At 55.6% G+C, this 15,943-nt stretch overlaps 8 protein-coding genes across 8 annotated transcripts in view; 2 read left to right on the plus strand and 6 right to left on the minus strand.

The window, feature by feature from the left end:
* The window catches only part of ACA1_163510 (hydrolase, TatD family protein), a gene marked incomplete at both ends in the record, with an annotated part of 1,470 nt that extends 768 nt beyond the window's left edge, over positions 1 to 702 (minus strand). The window contains 4 exons of the mRNA XM_004337488.1: positions 12 to 56; positions 128 to 261; positions 365 to 499; positions 585 to 702. Coding sequence (XP_004337536.1) covers positions 12 to 56; positions 128 to 261; positions 365 to 499; positions 585 to 702 — 432 coding nt within the window. The remainder of the gene's footprint in view (positions 1 to 11; positions 57 to 127; positions 262 to 364; positions 500 to 584) is intronic.
* A 217-nt stretch (positions 703 to 919) lies between these two features.
* On the minus strand, positions 920 to 1,495 carry ACA1_163620 (uncharacterized protein; the record flags this gene model as incomplete). Its single annotated transcript, XM_004337489.1, has 1 exon — positions 920 to 1,495. The coding sequence occupies one exon, from the start codon at positions 1,493 to 1,495 to the stop codon at positions 920 to 922; it is 576 nt and encodes a 191-aa protein (XP_004337537.1).
* A 2,625-nt stretch (positions 1,496 to 4,120) lies between these two features.
* On the minus strand, positions 4,121 to 6,413 carry ACA1_163630 (RNA ligase (ATP), putative; the record flags this gene model as incomplete). The annotated part of the gene is made up of 11 exons (XM_004337490.1): positions 4,121 to 4,355; positions 4,488 to 4,580; positions 4,664 to 4,824; positions 4,933 to 5,038; positions 5,146 to 5,217; positions 5,316 to 5,416; positions 5,516 to 5,591; positions 5,740 to 5,818; positions 5,902 to 5,998; positions 6,093 to 6,164; positions 6,270 to 6,413. 11 exons carry the CDS (start codon positions 6,411 to 6,413, stop codon positions 4,121 to 4,123), a joined length of 1,236 nt encoding a protein of 411 aa, XP_004337538.1.
* Positions 6,414 to 7,148: 735 nt separating this feature from the next.
* Positions 7,149 to 8,687, minus strand: ACA1_163640 (uncharacterized protein; the record flags this gene model as incomplete). Its single annotated transcript, XM_004337491.1, has 7 exons — positions 7,149 to 7,344; positions 7,486 to 7,579; positions 7,675 to 7,717; positions 7,762 to 7,929; positions 8,029 to 8,126; positions 8,244 to 8,330; positions 8,408 to 8,687. The coding sequence occupies 7 exons, from the start codon at positions 8,685 to 8,687 to the stop codon at positions 7,149 to 7,151; spliced, it is 966 nt and encodes a 321-aa protein (XP_004337539.1).
* A 486-nt stretch (positions 8,688 to 9,173) lies between these two features.
* On the plus strand, positions 9,174 to 11,197 carry ACA1_163650 (uncharacterized protein; the record flags this gene model as incomplete). Its single annotated transcript, XM_004337492.1, has 10 exons — positions 9,174 to 9,318; positions 9,396 to 9,499; positions 9,565 to 9,867; positions 10,027 to 10,119; positions 10,228 to 10,317; positions 10,430 to 10,493; positions 10,574 to 10,633; positions 10,791 to 10,853; positions 10,936 to 10,977; positions 11,073 to 11,197. 10 exons carry the CDS (start codon positions 9,174 to 9,176, stop codon positions 11,195 to 11,197), a joined length of 1,089 nt encoding a protein of 362 aa, XP_004337540.1.
* Positions 11,198 to 11,309: 112 nt separating this feature from the next.
* Positions 11,310 to 12,403, minus strand: ACA1_163660 (uncharacterized protein; the record flags this gene model as incomplete). The annotated part of the gene is given in 7 exon segments (XM_004337493.1): positions 11,310 to 11,426; positions 11,497 to 11,601; positions 11,680 to 11,787; positions 11,902 to 11,911; positions 12,000 to 12,009; positions 12,021 to 12,068; positions 12,163 to 12,403. The coding sequence occupies 7 exon segments, from the start codon at positions 12,401 to 12,403 to the stop codon at positions 11,310 to 11,312; spliced, it is 639 nt and encodes a 212-aa protein (XP_004337541.1).
* A 371-nt stretch (positions 12,404 to 12,774) lies between these two features.
* On the plus strand, positions 12,775 to 14,046 carry ACA1_163670 (universal stress family protein; the record flags this gene model as incomplete). Its single annotated transcript, XM_004337494.1, has 3 exons — positions 12,775 to 13,542; positions 13,706 to 13,795; positions 13,897 to 14,046. The coding sequence occupies 3 exons, from the start codon at positions 12,775 to 12,777 to the stop codon at positions 14,044 to 14,046; spliced, it is 1,008 nt and encodes a 335-aa protein (XP_004337542.1).
* A 613-nt stretch (positions 14,047 to 14,659) lies between these two features.
* On the minus strand, positions 14,660 to 15,924 carry ACA1_163680 (UBX domain containing protein; the record flags this gene model as incomplete). The annotated part of the gene is made up of 7 exons (XM_004337495.1): positions 14,660 to 14,758; positions 14,843 to 14,905; positions 15,051 to 15,133; positions 15,208 to 15,370; positions 15,453 to 15,534; positions 15,660 to 15,747; positions 15,843 to 15,924. 7 exons carry the CDS (start codon positions 15,922 to 15,924, stop codon positions 14,660 to 14,662), a joined length of 660 nt encoding a protein of 219 aa, XP_004337543.1.
* Between the last annotated feature and the right edge of the window lie 19 nt (positions 15,925 to 15,943).

The following is a 15,943-nucleotide window of genomic DNA, read 5'->3' on the forward strand; positions in this document are numbered from 1 at the left end:
GCCTTCTGGACCTCTTGCTCTGACAAGTTCTTGAAGAAGTCGAGTCCGCACTCTCCCTGCAAAAGTTGTTTTTGTTGTAAGAGCGAAGCCAATGAGCACCGTGAACGGCTAGCTCAGCGTAGAGTACCCAGGCCACGGTGCGCGGGTGGCTCATGGCCTGTTCGATTTCCTTCTCCAGCGCGTCGTCGTACTGCGATGCCGAGTGTGGATGCACACCGTACGTCATGTACACTCGCGAGGCAAACGAACCAGCTTCACTAGCTGCATCAAGAGACAATCAGCACACGTACTAGTGCTATCTCACCATCACACTCACACCCACACGCACACATGCGCGCGCGCGCGCACACACACACAAGCGTACTCGAGGCCAGGTCGGCTAGCCGGTGCGTGGGTTGGTAACCTCCGGGAAAGCAGCACACGTGCACGCACGCCTCCAATTGCATACGCGGCACTGCCACGGGTGGTGCTGGCGCCGCCTTCCCCCCACGGCCTTTGCCTGTGTGATATTTATGATTATCATTTGAGTTATATTTAAAATAAAAATATTTGAAAAAAATAATATCAATGGTGGTGTAGGAAACCTTTTTGTGCTGTGTAGAGGTCTCGTACTACCTCTTCCGTCCAATTGGCGTCAAAGAAATCGATGAAATCTTTCTGTGTTTTGCCGGATTGGTTGTCAGTTAGCCGGTCCAGCACCATGTCCAGGTGTGCATGCGAATCGATAAAGTACAGCTGCTCACTTCCGTCTCCTTCCATTTGAGGTCAAGATATTGTCTTCTCGGCCAGGTTTCGTTGTGTCGTGTAAATAATGATATTTATATTTATGCGAATTGTATCTTGGAAAATTGTCTGGGCGCCTCTTGGGCGACATACCAATCATTCCAGACACATCAGGACGGCACCCAGATCCAGCCGCTCAGCGCCTGGACTTCTTGCTCTCGTCTCCCTCGAAAGATGCCTTGGCCTCCTCGAAAGCTGCCTTGTCCTCCGCGAAAGCTGTCTTGTCCTCCGCGAAAGCTGTCTTGTCCTCCGCGAAAGCTGTCTTGTCCTCCTCGAAAGCTGCCTTGTCCTCCGCGAAAGCTGCCTTGGCTGCCTCGAAAGTGATCTTCTCTTCGGCGAGCTTCGCCTTCTCTGCCTCGAGAGCCTGCTTCTCGGCCTCCAGCTTGGCCTTTTCATCGTCGAGCACCTTTTTCTCGTGGTCGAACGCGGTCCTGGAGTCCTGGACCTGCTTCTTCACGTCCTCCATGTCGGCACGGTCCTTCTCGAGCTTGAGCGCCTGTTGGTTGTTGGCCTCGTGCTTCTCCTTGATCAACTTGTCGAACTCCTTACGCTCGGCCTGCAGCGCCTCCCGGTCGGTGGCCAGCGCCACCCGATCTTGTTCCACCGCAGCGCGCTCCGCGTCGATCACCTCCAGCGTGAGCCGGCGCTGGGTGAGCTCGTTGCCCGCCCAGCTCCACCCGTAGACCGCCAGGCCCAAGATGAGAGCCGTCATGACGATGATGGACACGAATCGGGAACATCCTCCGCTACGCTGTGATCCGGCTGCCATGATCGATCTTCCTCGACAGATGAATCAAGGATTGGTCAGACGCAATCTATCAGATTATGAACAGATGTGGTTGCATTTTGCATCTTTCTACGGAGAGGCCATCTAAAAGGCAGCAGCAAGCCGCAAGCGATCTCAACAGATAGGGAGAAGAGAGTACCTTTGGACTGGTAACTTGGAGGAGCGCTTGAGGCTGTCGTTCTTAACAAGAGAAGAAAAAGGGACTGGTGAAAAACCCAAAAGGGAAACTAGAACTTGGACGTGGGTCAGCTGGCGGTTTGGGAGTGGTATCGAGCAATGCCTCTGCCGCAAGACCCATCAAGGTGCCCAAAGATGCGAACAAGAGGGGCAACAAGAGGGGCTTGCTCCGGTCGTGCAGCCTGACCTGCGCTTCGTTATTTTTAAATTATTTTTTAAATTATGCAATTTTATTGCGGGGGGGGGGGGCGGAGACTTGGGGTTGTTCCTCTTCGCCGGCGCTTCGGCCCTTCTTTGTTCTTTCGCTACGCCTATCGCCCACACACTCCTTCGGCCTCTCGCTGTTCCTCGGCGCCACACTGGCAATCAAATGGCGCTGTGCGTACACACCTTCCGCGAAGGCGTTTTGAGCGACCTGTAGGCAGCGAAGCCAAGGCACATGCATCTGCAAAGAAATGGTACGCAGATCACATCTTGCTGCTTTGTCTCGGCCACTGCGCTAAGGATTACACTTTACCGCTATCAGCCGCCTTTGGCGGTGTATGTAGACTAACATTTTGCCGAAATGAAGCACCCCATTTTCATCGTGTTGTGCTACCTGCGTGAAGAATTCACTGACGCTCTTGCCAATTCCACAGATTTCCCCCATGCAGCACTGATAATCTGACCGCAACTCCGCCGCGAGATAATGAGATCAGCACTTCAATCGCATGGTACTGCTCATCCCCCGGAGGGTGCCCCTCATCGCCCTCTCTTTCGTCACCAACAAGAGCACGCAGCGACTTCTCCTTGGGCTGTGTGTATCCTTGCGTGGCAGAATCGTCTTATCGTTTAAGCTCCGCCCAATTCATGGCCTTCTCCGCTTCCCCATTGCGGTCAAGGCCAAGGCGAGCTTCATACATCCCATTTCCATCTATCTTTTCATCTTTTTCAACCTCCTTCTACTCTCTTTTCCATTCTCACATCTCTTTCCCTCCAGATTGCCTGGACTTGTGCTGGGCGATGGTGCCTCTACCGCGTCAGCCAAGATCGCGTCGCACGTGGCCCGGGCCAAGCATTGAGCTCCATAGGTACGCCGCCACGCCCAGCCGTCGGGTGGGAGGGAAGCTGGGTCAGCTCAGGATTACACTTTACCGCTATCAGCCGCCTTTGGCGGTGTATGTAGACTAACATTTTGCCGAAATGAAGCACCCCTACTTCTCCTTGTACATGGCGCATCGTCTGGGCCACATGAGCTAACCCTCTTCCTCCCCACTCCACAGAGCGCGGTCGAACTCCGGTCATAGACTTGAGCGGCAGAGGAGCGACAGAGCGAGTCTTGAGTTGTCTTTACTTTTGTAGCCAAGGTATGTGCTTCCCACCTATGTGTCTACGCGCGCTGGAAGAGGAAGGATTGCTCAGGATTACACTTTACCGCTATCAGCCGCCTTTGGCGGTGCATGTAGACTAACATTTTGCCGAAATGAAGCACTCCTCTTTCTATGTGTCCATCTTTACATGAGCTTCTGTGATGCACCGATCGGCCTGACATTCTCGTTTCGCTCATCACAGGTGTGTTAGCTTGCACCGCGACTGCTCGACTTCTCCAACGGTGCCCTTGAGCGTCCCTTCAGTGGTACGGCCTCCCAGACACCCTTTTTCTTTTAAGTCGGCGGGCGTGCGGGGGGGGGTGCACCTGATGACACCTAAACTTTCATGCGCGTAATCTGATGCGTCGCGCTCCTAGCGAGGGCGGAGTTTTTCTTCCCTTGCACATGGGGCGCTTCGTGCAAGATCACACCTCATTTCTATCTGAAACAACCCCCTTTCTCCGCCTCGCCTCGCCAGCGTTCATCGCGTACTCTCCACACTCGCGTCTCCTCACCCACCCCTAACCCAGCCTTTCTCACGACAGACCACTGGCGCCAGCCAAGCTCGCACCTCACTGACTCGCGCATTGCGGTAACTGTTCGAGCTGGCTCGGTGCCACGCCAACGTACGTTCTTCCCCTCCCCCTCCCCTTCTCTTTTCGTGGCCGTTATGATGTTAAACAATAGTATCACTTCGGACTGATCTTTCTGATGTTACTTCGTCAACCCTGAACTTCTGCCACACGAGCACCCCCTTTTTTTCATCATCATCAACGCCCGCTTCTTTCTCTCTGTACTTACATTTCTTATCTCGTACAGGAGTGCGCACATGAACCTTCGTGGTGTCCCTTCCACGCGTGCACCAGCCGGGACCAACGAGTGGTTGGCGATCAGTTAGAGGAGCTGCCGCTGCTCACCACAAAACAATAAAGTGTTCCACCAGCCATGTTCATTCTTTTTGGCTTGCAAGAGGTGAAGCCTTGTTGAACGCTTGTGGGTCAGAGAAAAATAATCACAGCGCCCTTTAGACCGCGTTGCGTTCCTCCTCGTCCGGCAGTTCGGTGGTGGCGGTGCTGGCCTCTTCATCGTCGGTTTGGGCTTCCACCACCAGGGGGGTCAGGCTGGGCGTGGTGTCGACGAGGGCCTTCCATCGCGGCAGTATCTGTTCCAGCTTCTTCTCCGGCATCCCGCCATAGAACGCCCTGGCGCTGCCTACTCGGTCCTTCTTTCTCGCGAAGAGGTAGTCGGCGACAACGTTGCTGCACGGGCGAAAGGTGAGCTGTGCTCTGTTCTGGTGATGACCACCAAACAAGAAAATAATATAATATAATATAAATAAATATAATATAAATAAATATAAATAATATAAATTATTAAAAAGAAAGAAGTACCGAGTGCGGCACGCGTTGGCAAAGTCTCGCTCATTACCGATCCCCTTCAGCTCCTCCCACGCGCTCTCCGCCTGGTTGCAAAGCTCGTCGAACCTGCACAGGCGCCGCACTCAGTCCGACATGCAGCTGCGGTGGTCGAGCAGGCGATCGCCTTATTACATTCTTAGACGTCGTACCTTTCCTTGACCTGGTTGTAGAGGGACGTCCACTGGGGAAAGTAGGTGAGGAATTCGCCGCCCTCGTTGTGTCGCACAATATCCAGCATTCTCCGCTTGTTCAGCGCACTCTTGTCCTTGCGCGTCAGATGGGCCAAAGCTACGTACAGCGGACTCTTGATCTGCATGTCGCGTGTACCACAACATACGACACACATGACACACGACACACACGACACGTTAGCGCTACACCGCACACGCACACGCTTGACGTTGGGGCACACACGCACCTTCAATCGATTGAAGCGGTGGTCGCACACGACGAACCCCTCACGGAAGTGCGGGTTGATGCCCTTGGCAGCCTCGGTCACCTCGACCAGGCTCTTGAACTCGAACCTGCCCCCAACCGTGTGGTGCACCGCCGGTTAGGGCCCCCTTTTGGCCCCCCCCCCCGGGGCTCATGCGGCGCCCAACATATATGGGAGGAGGAGGCCCTGGCGTACAATTGGGGCATGCGCCAGCCGTATCGTTCGGCAAAGATGGCGGGGTCCTCTTCCTGCAGTGTTTGCATATTCCTGGCATTCCACACCATTCACTCCGTCAGCGCACACGACACACAACAACGATGACGACGACGACACACAACATTTACAATCAAAGTAAAAGTGCGTACCTGGCGCCGGTCAAGAGGAGTAGTTCCTCCTGGGGAGAAACGATGATCCTGTTCTCGGCCGAGAAGAGTTCGAACATGAAGCAGTAGTGCTGGTGCTCCTCCTAATAAGAATAATAATACATAAATAAAATAATATAATAAGTATAATAATAACTATTAGTTTCGAAAGACTTGACTGGGCCGAAGCCGGGTACGAGTACGTCGGGCAGGGTGTAGTTCATGGCCTTCCATGTTTGCCAGAACAGATCGCGGAAGAGCTTACGGTTGGGGTCCGACCTGTCCGTTCGATAGACGACCCTATCATTGTTCGACACGCGACAAGTAACTCTCTGTTCAGTTCAGAAGCCCGCACACGCACACGCACGCGCACCACCGCACACGCATACGCACCACTGCACACGCACCAGGGGGTCACCGCACGTACCCTCCGCCATCGGGTCTGCCCGACGAAGAAACGTGCCAGTCGCCCTTGTAGTAGTACAGCGTGGATAAGCTGCCGTCGACTACACGCTTGGCGCCCAACACAAACACAAACGGTGAGAGGTGCTGAATGATGAGAACAGAATGAAAAGAGAGAAACACACACCTTTGTCCATCACCCGCACGGGCTTGCTCCAATCGACGTCGGCGCCGTTCGACTCGCCGTAGTTGAAGAACTTGAGGAACGGCATCGCCACTGGTCGCTGCGCACGTCACATATTACATTTATGTTAATATATTTTTATTTGTTTTTTATTATTAAAATAGTAATACAACAATATCCTGGGGCGTAAGTACCCAGTCGTCATCTTTATCCACGATGAGGCCACGACACTCTTGCACCTCCACAGCGTCGAACGGCGAGTCCACCTAAAACAATGGCATACAGTTTAAATAATAATAATAAAATTATAATAATTATCAACATTTAATAATTTAATTTATTAATAATTGAGGGAAAAAGCGTGTGCGTACTTGGTCGTACTTGAAGAGGACCAGGTTGGGGTGAGCACCATGGCAGCTGCTCAGGAGGCCGAATTTCTGGGTGAGCGCCTCCAGGCCTTCCCTGCGCAGGAAGCGAACCGTGTGCAACTCCGTTGTGCTGCCGGGGGACTCCATCGGTGTGCTGAGAAGAAGAAAAAGTCGTACCTTGTGTGTGAGCTTGGGGAGCTTGTGTTTTCCTGATTTGTTTTTTTATTTCTATCTGATCTTTTTCTCAGAAGACATGAAAAGAATACAAGACGGAGGCCTCACGGCAAAGTGGAGACCCGCGCGAGGGCTCTTGGACTCGCAGCTGGCGAGCGTGGTGGACGATTCCTGGCGGGCGACCAGGCCACCCCCGTCTACGCCGCCAAGGTGATCCTCATCGCACGCTCGCCCGTGTTCCGGGCTCTGCTCAACGGCAGCTTCCGCTAAGGCCTGCCCACCACCGCCTCATCATCGTCTTCTTCATCGTCCATGTCCTGATCTACGCCAGCCTCGCCTTCGCTCCCGCCCGTGTTCTGGCACAGCGTGGCAGTCCCCGACCTGGAGCCGCGCGCCCTGCGCCACCTGCTCCACTGGTGCTACACCGACGCCCTGCACCCCGACATGTCCGGCCCCAAGCGACGTCGATCATCCATCCGTGCAATCCCAGTCCGAACGCGACCTGGTCCACCTCTACGCCGCGGCCGATCGCTACCTGCTTGCGCAAAGTGCACCAGAGATCTGCCCGCCTGACAATCTCGTTCGCCTCTCGATGAACGCATTGCAGAAGAAATTGAAGCAGAAGAAGAAGCAACAGAAGAAGGTGATGATGAAGAACAAGACTAAAGAAAAAGAATCGTTGTGGCTGGAGTGCTCACCACACGGCGTTTAGGTGGGAGTGGGGCGGGAGGCGCGAAGGTGTTCGAGGGCCTGGTCGTAGAAGGCGTGCCAGTCGTTGGGCGGCACCTGCACCTGGTGCACGTGGACGTCGTAGGACCGGAGCAGCGCGCACTTCCTGCGCTCCGGTTCGGTCGTCGCGAGAAACGAGGGCGTCAGGTACGTGATAGTGTTCTCGATCCGCAATCTGCAGCGATAACAGGTCAAACGGGCACAGCGCGTCGTGTGTGTGTGTGTGTGTGTGTGTGCGTGCGTGCGTGCGTGTGTGTGCGTGTGTGTGTGGTGTGTGTGGTGTGTTCTATTGGTGTGCAGTGACATTGCGACGCACTTGTTGCCCGAGATTTTGGTACGAGCTCTGAACACAAAGAGCCACCACAGGTGCAGCTCCACCATGTCCATTCCGTGCCCCAATATGTACAGATCTGCACATATTGGGCCAGGGCGAGTGTGACCGGCCGGCAGCCGTGGTGCGTTAGTCGCGCATGCATGTCGACAGAAACGGGACTCGCGAGCGTACCGGTTGAAAAGAACAGGTCCACCCACGAGATAACGTCCAATGGCTCCTCTTGGGCTGCAACATATGAGAAGCTGTGTTAGCAACCACATATGTGTGCTGGGCGCTGTAGATGAGGGGTTTGATCGTGGACGTGGTGGACGTGCCTGACTGCTTGGTCTGCTTGGCCACTCGACGCACGAGCGGCCGGAGCGTGCCGTTGTACTCTGGTGGCAGCGACTGGTAGGCGAGGCCGTCCACCACATACCCGCGCACCTTCTGCAATTCCTCACAGCATTCATGTTATGTGTGTGTGTGTGTGTGTGCCATTGTGGACGGCACTCGCGCCACTCGCCTCGACGACAACAAGGAATGTACATTCAAATACGATGCATAGTGTTCGTAGCCGAGAAGCATCGTGCTGGGCTTCATCGCCTCGCCATGCAGATGCCACACGCTCACCTTATCATCGCTCCCTGGAGTCGGTTGAGTTGAAAGAATGTTACAAATGTGCTCATCATCAATGTACATCATGGAGTGGAGTGGAGTGGAGTGGAGTGGAGTGGAGTGGAGTGGGGTGGGGTGACCACCACCTTCCTTGAGCGGCACCTCGTGCCGTCGAAAGAGGGAGTGAACCGTTTCGTTGACGAACGGCACCCGCTCGACTGGGTCCAGCTGACCTGCAATGAACGTTTGTTTAGAGTGCACTGATGATCATGAAGCAATTCTGGTGGTGGTGATCAAAGAGGGAATGAACCGGTGCAGGCTTCTTCGAGGTTGTAGTCGTAGTTGGTGGTGAGGACGTGGCGGCAGCCGCTGGTGGTCATGAGCCGGCGGTGGAAGTCGTTGGGCCGCAGCTGCCGCCGGACCATGTCGGCGATGACGCCCTTGACCTGCGGCTCCTTCATCCCCTTCGACCGGTTGCGTCGCATGGCCGCGAGGTAGAGCTCCTCGTAGACCATCGAGAACGGCTTGTCGGCATCGAACAGGATGTCCCGTTCATCATCGATCGTCAGCTGCACTCCTGCTCTCGACATCTCTGAGATTTCTGTGATTTCTGAGATTTCTGTGATTTTTGTACGCGTTCGGATCGTTCTTGAAGATGAAGAAGAGATGGACGTAGCAGAGGATGATGTGAACGACTTCAGGGGGTAGGAGACGAGAACGGATGACAGGTCGTGCAGCAAACAGGCCCAGGAGAGGTGTCCGGTGAGCAGGTTGGGTCCATTGCCCACCAACACCGCCTTGTCTCGCCCCTCGCCCAGCTCCTTCCACACCTTCCGGCCACTCCTCATCCTCTCGTCTGCGAGGTGTTTCAAAGGGCCTGGAATTCAGTTGGTATTGGCCAAACATTTATTCCTCATTTATTGAAATATGTACAACTAAGTATCAATATTAAAAATATATTCTCCAAGGAATGCAGAATATGCGACGATGCCATTCCGCCCGCATTCTTGGAAGAGAATCAGGAAAAAGGCGAAAAAGTAAAATAAAAGATAAAAAAACGACACACAAACAAGAAGATGGAAGAGAAGAGGCCTCACCTGGTCTTGCATTTCGATGTAAACAAGACGCTGGTGATGATGGACCCCGCTGGTGGCAAGGGAAGCGTGGAGGAGATGATAAGCGACCTCCTCTCCGAGATTGCCTACGGCACCATCTCTGACGGTGCTGCGCCCCCCCCCTTGAGCCCCCAAAGCAATACATGATCTCCTTTTTTTCGGGGCTGACCCGCGCCACGGCAGACGGCGAGTGGCGCCCAGAGCCTGACCACCTCGGCACCACCAACACTCCGCCGCCGGACCATCCCCACCGCGAGTCCCTCATCAACTACTACGATTTTCTTGTGGTGCGCACCGCACGCACACACCGCACACGCACGCGATCTGACCAATCAATCGTTGAAACGTACAGCGCAAGTTTGCGGCGGACAAGCCGCACAGGGACCGGTTGCGCGCCCGGTTCACTGAGGCCGGAGAGCCAGGCGCGCCCTTCCGCCCGCACTACGACACGTTCCTGCGGGCCATGCGCGCCGCCGAGTGGGAGTCGGCGGAGCCCTCTGTTGTGGACGACGACGCTGCGCCGGCCGTGCCCGCGCCTGCGCCGCAGTATCACTACATCCTCCCTTCGTTCCTGCACCTTCTCAAACACCTGAAAGAGAGCGGCCTGTACACCTTCACTCTCGTGTTCCGCACGTTCGGACAGGACTTGCCTCACGTACCCCCACCCTTCTCCTCCTCCTCCTCTTCTTGACATGGAAACTGACGAGCTCGTTGTGGACCACACCGCACACACCGCACACACCGCACACACCGCACACACCGCACACACTGCACACACCGCACACACCGCACACACCGAATGGCATGTGTGCAGCTCACACAACACTTTGACGAGTTCTGCGAAGGCAAACATCCGCTGTACCGAGGCTTTGTCATGGACGGAAGCGACGGCCAGCCTGACTACCGGGTATCGCCCACCACCGCGTCTCTGGCCTTTTGGCCTCCCTCTCTCTTCTATCGGCTCACTTCATCTTCGCTGGCGTGGTTCCCTGGTCGCGCGGGCGAGAGAGCGCAGATACAACACAAGACAGGCCAGCACGGCACGTTCTTCCGGCAGGGTCGGGAGAAGCACGAAACGCACCTGGTGCTGGGTCTCTGGGACCAGGTGCGCGCCCCTCTTTCTCTTCTCTTCTGTTTGGGCAGGAGCAGCCGTCGGTCCACTCCCCACCACAAGAAAATTTCCTAAACACACCCCACCCGTGCTACTATGTGCCCAGGTGCCCAATACCACCAAGCTCGAGGAATGGGAGGGGAACGTGAGCACTCTAGAATTCTACGAGGGTACTAAAAGCTGCGCTCACCGCACGCCCTTGTTCAAGCCTCTCACTCTTCGTCTTTTTTTGCTGCTGCTTGCTTTGCAGGGAATGAGCGCGTGAAGAAGGTGCTCACGGGATTCGACGCCATCCACGATCACATCCACAGTGCGGGGCAGTGCACACTGGCGCTACGTGACTATTTTCCGTGGTACAGACGCACATGCACGCACGCCACACGCACTTATTGAAGCTGATGAGGGCACACAAAACGTCAGGTGGAGGGCCAACGCTGATGCTTCGTTCGCGGGCAAGCTGTTCACAGTAGACCAGAACGAGGCAAGCGCACACGCCATTTTTTTCGACGACAACATCCACTTCAACGGCAGTGCGTGCCTCCCTCCCTCACAAATACTCTCTTTGCTCTGTCTGACTTAATTGTTTGCGGCGGCCAATTTCGAACACACAAGGTCAGCCAGAGTGGATGAACATCGTGGACCTGCGCGATAAGGGTGCGTGTCGTGTCGTTGGTCGTGTCGTCTGCGTGTCATGTTGTGCCGTGTGTCCTGTGTCGTGTGTGGATTTGCTGATGAGGGAGGCTGTTCAGAATCGGGGGCGCCGCTGGCCCTCAGGGACCATATCGGGCGGCACCTGGTGAAGGTGGAGCCGGCAGAGGCTATTCGTGATGTGGAGTACTACCGACGCGCCGTCACGGCCTGTCTGGTGCCTTGAGCAAGCACCCAGCACCTTCCTAAGCTATGTTATTTATTTGTTTTGAATATGTTCGAACACGACGACGGTCAAGACTGCCAGTTCGTGTGGGTGGCAAGCTCGCTGTCGGTTACTACTCCTTGGAGCCGAGCTCGCGGTGGATCTCGGCGATGGCCTCGTCCACGATCTCCTGGAGGGGCTCGTAGGGATGCAAGAACGCGTTCACCGCTTCGTTGTTGGCCTTGGCCGCCTGGGTGTTGTCGTCGTCGATAAAAGTGTTGTGTCATGTGTGTGTGTGTGTGTCGTGCGTATGAACGTACCGTGATCCACTCCTCGCGCGACACCTTGCCAGCACTGCCCACGGCAAATGTCTTGTTGAGCATCTCCTCTCGGATCTCCTTCTTCATGGTCTTGAAGCGCATTTTCTGTGTGTGGCGGTTGGGGCGTTGACAGTCAGGTCCGACCTGAGGTTGCGTGTAGAGCCGGGTGGAGGGTGTTCATACGTATTCCTGCGCGGCGCCAAGACGGACGGGTGCGAGTGGCAGAGCCTTCTGGTTGAACAGCTTCTCGCCCACGTTGAGCATGTAGTCGATGTAGCTCGACAAGTCGTCCTGTTCGAGCACGCAGCACATGTTTCAGACACATGAAGAGAATGATGCACTTTTTAGAATGCTAGCTCAATCATATCCCGCGTGATGTAGCCTCTCTCCTGTCTGTCAATGGACTTGAACACCACTTTAGGTGCCACCAGCGGACATGACGTGTGAGCAACGGCTACTTTCTTTTTGAGTAGCGCTTGTGGTGGGTGAGTGGGCAAGCGTACGTTCGGCCTTCTGCTCGGTACCTCCAGTCGCAACGATGGAGCATCCCACCACGAACTCGTAGGGATCGACTGCCCCACACAGATCGAGAGATGGAATCGATGAGTTTTCTTACGTTTTTTTGATTGACGGGGCGCGAAGACCAGCCCTTGGGGGAGCACGTACTGAGACCGTCATGGGTAGTATCAAAGATCTGGAAGTAGAGGTCGGCAGCTTCGGGGGAGAAGGCAGGAGAATCGTAGAGGTGCTGTGTGTCGCTAAGCACCTGCTTGAATGTATCAAGACCGATATGAGTGCCCGTGCCTCCGTGCTTCGTGAAGGCCGCCAGCAGCTCCTCGGCCTCTTCAATCGACACCTGAGTGCGCTGGGCCACCTCGCTCGCGCTCACCGATTGCGTAAGCCCCATCTTCTATCTTGTTCTTTATCCTCTTTTTTTTTCACGAATTCACATTTCCCAGCTTCTTATTTTCCTTAATAAGGCACGACACGTCAGCAAAGGTTGGTGTTTGGTGTTTGGTGTCTATCGTTCATCTTGTCGATCAGGTTGTGTTGCAGTTGGCAATCTGTTGCAACTCAATGCAAATCGTCGCGTTCTCGGAACTTGCTTGGTGCTGTTGGCTGGCTCTACGGGGGCAAGCGGCGAAATTCTGCCCAAGCCTTGCCCGGAGCTCTGGGCTGATGGCGTTGTTGACAACGGACCGACATTCGCCCACGCATCTGGGCTCCCACTATAACGACTCATAATCGCACACACACGCACCACAGCACACACCAGACATGTGGACCAGGAGGCAGGACTACACTGACAACCCGAACAGGGTCGACGCCGAGCATCGCACTCTGGAGAGCTTCAACGAGCGCAAGGAGTGGGACCCGACGAGCGCGCCTAAGGCGGCGTCGGGCGACAACCTCGACTACGAGTGGGACCGTAAGACGAGAGGCAGAAACGACCCCGCCATGTACGACAGCCGGGCTCAGCGTCGAGGCGTCGACGACTACGATGAAGATGAAGACGTCAACGAAGAGGATGATGAGAGGCTTGATGAAGATGAAGATGAGTACGGCGCCTATGACGAAGAAGGCGCTGGGTACAGGAACTGGAGGGCCGACATCAAGGCGAGCCCTGGCGTGGGGGAGCTGGGCGAGGAGAAGCAGCCCAGGAGCGTTGGTGACACCACCTTCACCGACATGAGCTGGCGCGACGAGGAGCGGGCCCTCGGCTCGCGGCGCAACGAGCGCACCGACAAGCTCTACGAGCCCCCCGCCGAGAAGAAGAAGACGATGAAGAAGATGAAGATGAAGAAAATGAAGGCTCCGCCGCTCAAGGAGAACGAGGAGCAGAAGGTCGAGGCCGAGCGCGAGTGGAAGAAGCAGGGCAGGCCGGAGAACGTGCACGTCGTGTGCGTCGACGAGACCAAGGACTCGCAGCGCGCGTTCAAGTTCGCGCTACGCAACCTGCCCCCGGATCACAGGCTGGTGCTCACCCACGGGCTCTACGAGGGGCTCCTCGGCCACAACCGCGCCGACGAGGCCCGCCTGCGCCGCGTACGCAACAAGTACCTACAGGCCTGCTCCGAGCAAGGCGTAAGTCATCACCCATCCACCATGACCTGTTTCACGCACACGCACACACCACAGCACACGCACACGCACGACCGCACACACATCACCGCACACGCAATGACCACACGCACCAACAATTCAACAGAGGAACTGCACGTTCAAGCATATCCACTTCACCTCGACGGGCAACTTTGGCGAAGAGGTGTGCGACCTGGCCGAGAGGGCGCACGCCCAGGTGCGCTTCTGGACTCACTTCTTTTTCTCTTTCGGCGGAAGACTAGTAGCGAGAGTCGCCATTGGTCCATTATTGACTTTGAAGCAACATAACGTGCGCAGAGCGTGCTGGTGGGCAAGAGGACCCACGTCTCGGGCGTGAGGAGGGCGCTGGCCGGCTCCTCCTCCAGGAGCGTGCTCGAGGCCTGTCGCGTTCCCGTCAGCATCGTCTTCAAGGGCGAGAAGGGGCTCGCCACCACCGGCAACTGGTAGCTCGCTCGAACCACGCCATCGGCCCAGAGGCCACCCGTCCAATCACCACCTCGCACATAAAACACCACCACGCACATAAACACCCAAATCAACTACCAGACCATGTTGTCATAGCATATCTTTTATATGATCATCATAGCGTGTAGAAAAAAGGTGGGTGTGGGCCGCTTGATGGCGAATCACGCGGTTGTTGGGGGTATTGGGGTCCAGGGGGATCCTGACCTTTCGGTCCGGCGATTTGTTGATGAAGCAGAGTTTACTCTCTGCGTTGGAGTGGCGGCCCGCCCTGTGCCTATGCCGGCACGGGGCGGCCCGGCCTGGGAATTGCGATGTATTGTATCGTGATTCGTCAACCTGCTCGGATGATAGAAGCGATCGGGCCTCTGGCTACTGAAACGTCATGGAGTCGAAGTAGCGTAGAACTCATCTTTGCAAGCTGACTGCCCACACCCGCTCAAGCAAACAAGCTCCACGCCCCACTTATGCTCTCTCTGGGGAGAGCAATGCTCGATTGTGGGACTGTAGATTAATTAAATAAGAAAGAAAAGCGAAAAGCGAGCATTTATCAACAACCAATTAAAATGAAGTGTTTGTCTCAGCCAAGGGACGCATTTCAGTTGGTCTGGACGAAGAGAAGAGCTTGCGCCTCCAGCCCGGCTTCTTCGATCGTGACGTCGTTCTCGGGGTGGGCCTGACGCGGATAGTTCGTCACCTGTTTTGGAGAAGAGATAGTACGGTATGTAAATAATAATATTTATTCATAATTAAATTGGCGTGTGTTGAGGGGAGAGCGCACGAGGTGGTACGAGCCCAGCTCAAGGCCAGCAGGTTCGTTGACGTCCACAAAGTCGTAAATGCTCTATGTCCACACGCACACAGGCGAATAAAATACATATTTTTAAATAAAAGAATGAATAAATAAAAGAATGAATAAATAAAATCAACAAATAAATGGGAAACAGTTGGACCAGGCCTGGCCTTGGGGGGGGGTTCGGTGCGCGTACTCTGATCGTGTCGGACACGCGGAACCTGCGGGTGAGACGCGAGCCGTCGGGCAGGCGGATCGCGATAGTGTATGCGCGCTCGCCTGCGAGCCCCCGTGGAGCAGTGGTGAGTCCAATGTACGATCGCACCGACACGCGCAAGGGGCGGAGGGCGTACTACCTTCGCGGGGCTCGGAGGGCAGGCGGCTGCGCTTCCGGTCGAGCTCGTTCTGGCGGTGGATGGCCTTCCGCTCGGCCTCCTCGCGAACGCGCCTCTCTTCCTCCAGGACTTGTCGCTCCTCCTCGAGCCTCTGCCGTTCCTCCTCGCGCGCCCTCTCCTCCTGCAATACAACATTATTATGTAAATTAATTTACACACACACCACACGAAGGAAACAGGGCGAGCTGTGCGCGGGAGATCACCTTTTCTTGGTCGGCGCGGAGGGATTCCTCGTAGGCCATGTCCTGCTCCTGTCTGATCAGGCGATCCATTTCCCTCTCCTCGCTGCACGGGTTGGTGTGATAAAAAGCCGGGTTAGCTGCAGCTCAGGACCACCTGACAGGTGCCCATCTAACGCGTGCTGCGTGCGTGCGTGCGTGTGTGTGCAAAAAAGAAATGAGAGGCGGTACTGAGCAGTGCGTGCGACGACGAGTTCGGGTCCTCGGTTCTCCAACACGTTGGTGAGACGCCCCATCAGCTCCTCCGGACCAATCGGGCCTGCGCTTGCGGCGGTTAGATACTGCCAAAAGGAGAAGCGAACAGAAAAGATAGGCGAACTGGCCCAGCATTCAAGTGGCTTAGTGTCGCGTTACCCTCGATGCGCTCCAGCAGTTCGACGTTTCCGTCGACGTTGGTCAGCACGCAGAAGAACGGGAACGTGGTGGCGCCCACCATGTAGCTCACCCGGAAGGGC

This window comes from Acanthamoeba castellanii, assembly GCF_000313135.1.
Source record: "Acanthamoeba castellanii str. Neff unplaced genomic scaffold scf7180000084729, whole genome shotgun sequence".
Classification (NCBI taxonomy): domain Eukaryota; phylum Discosea; order Longamoebia; family Acanthamoebidae; genus Acanthamoeba; species Acanthamoeba castellanii.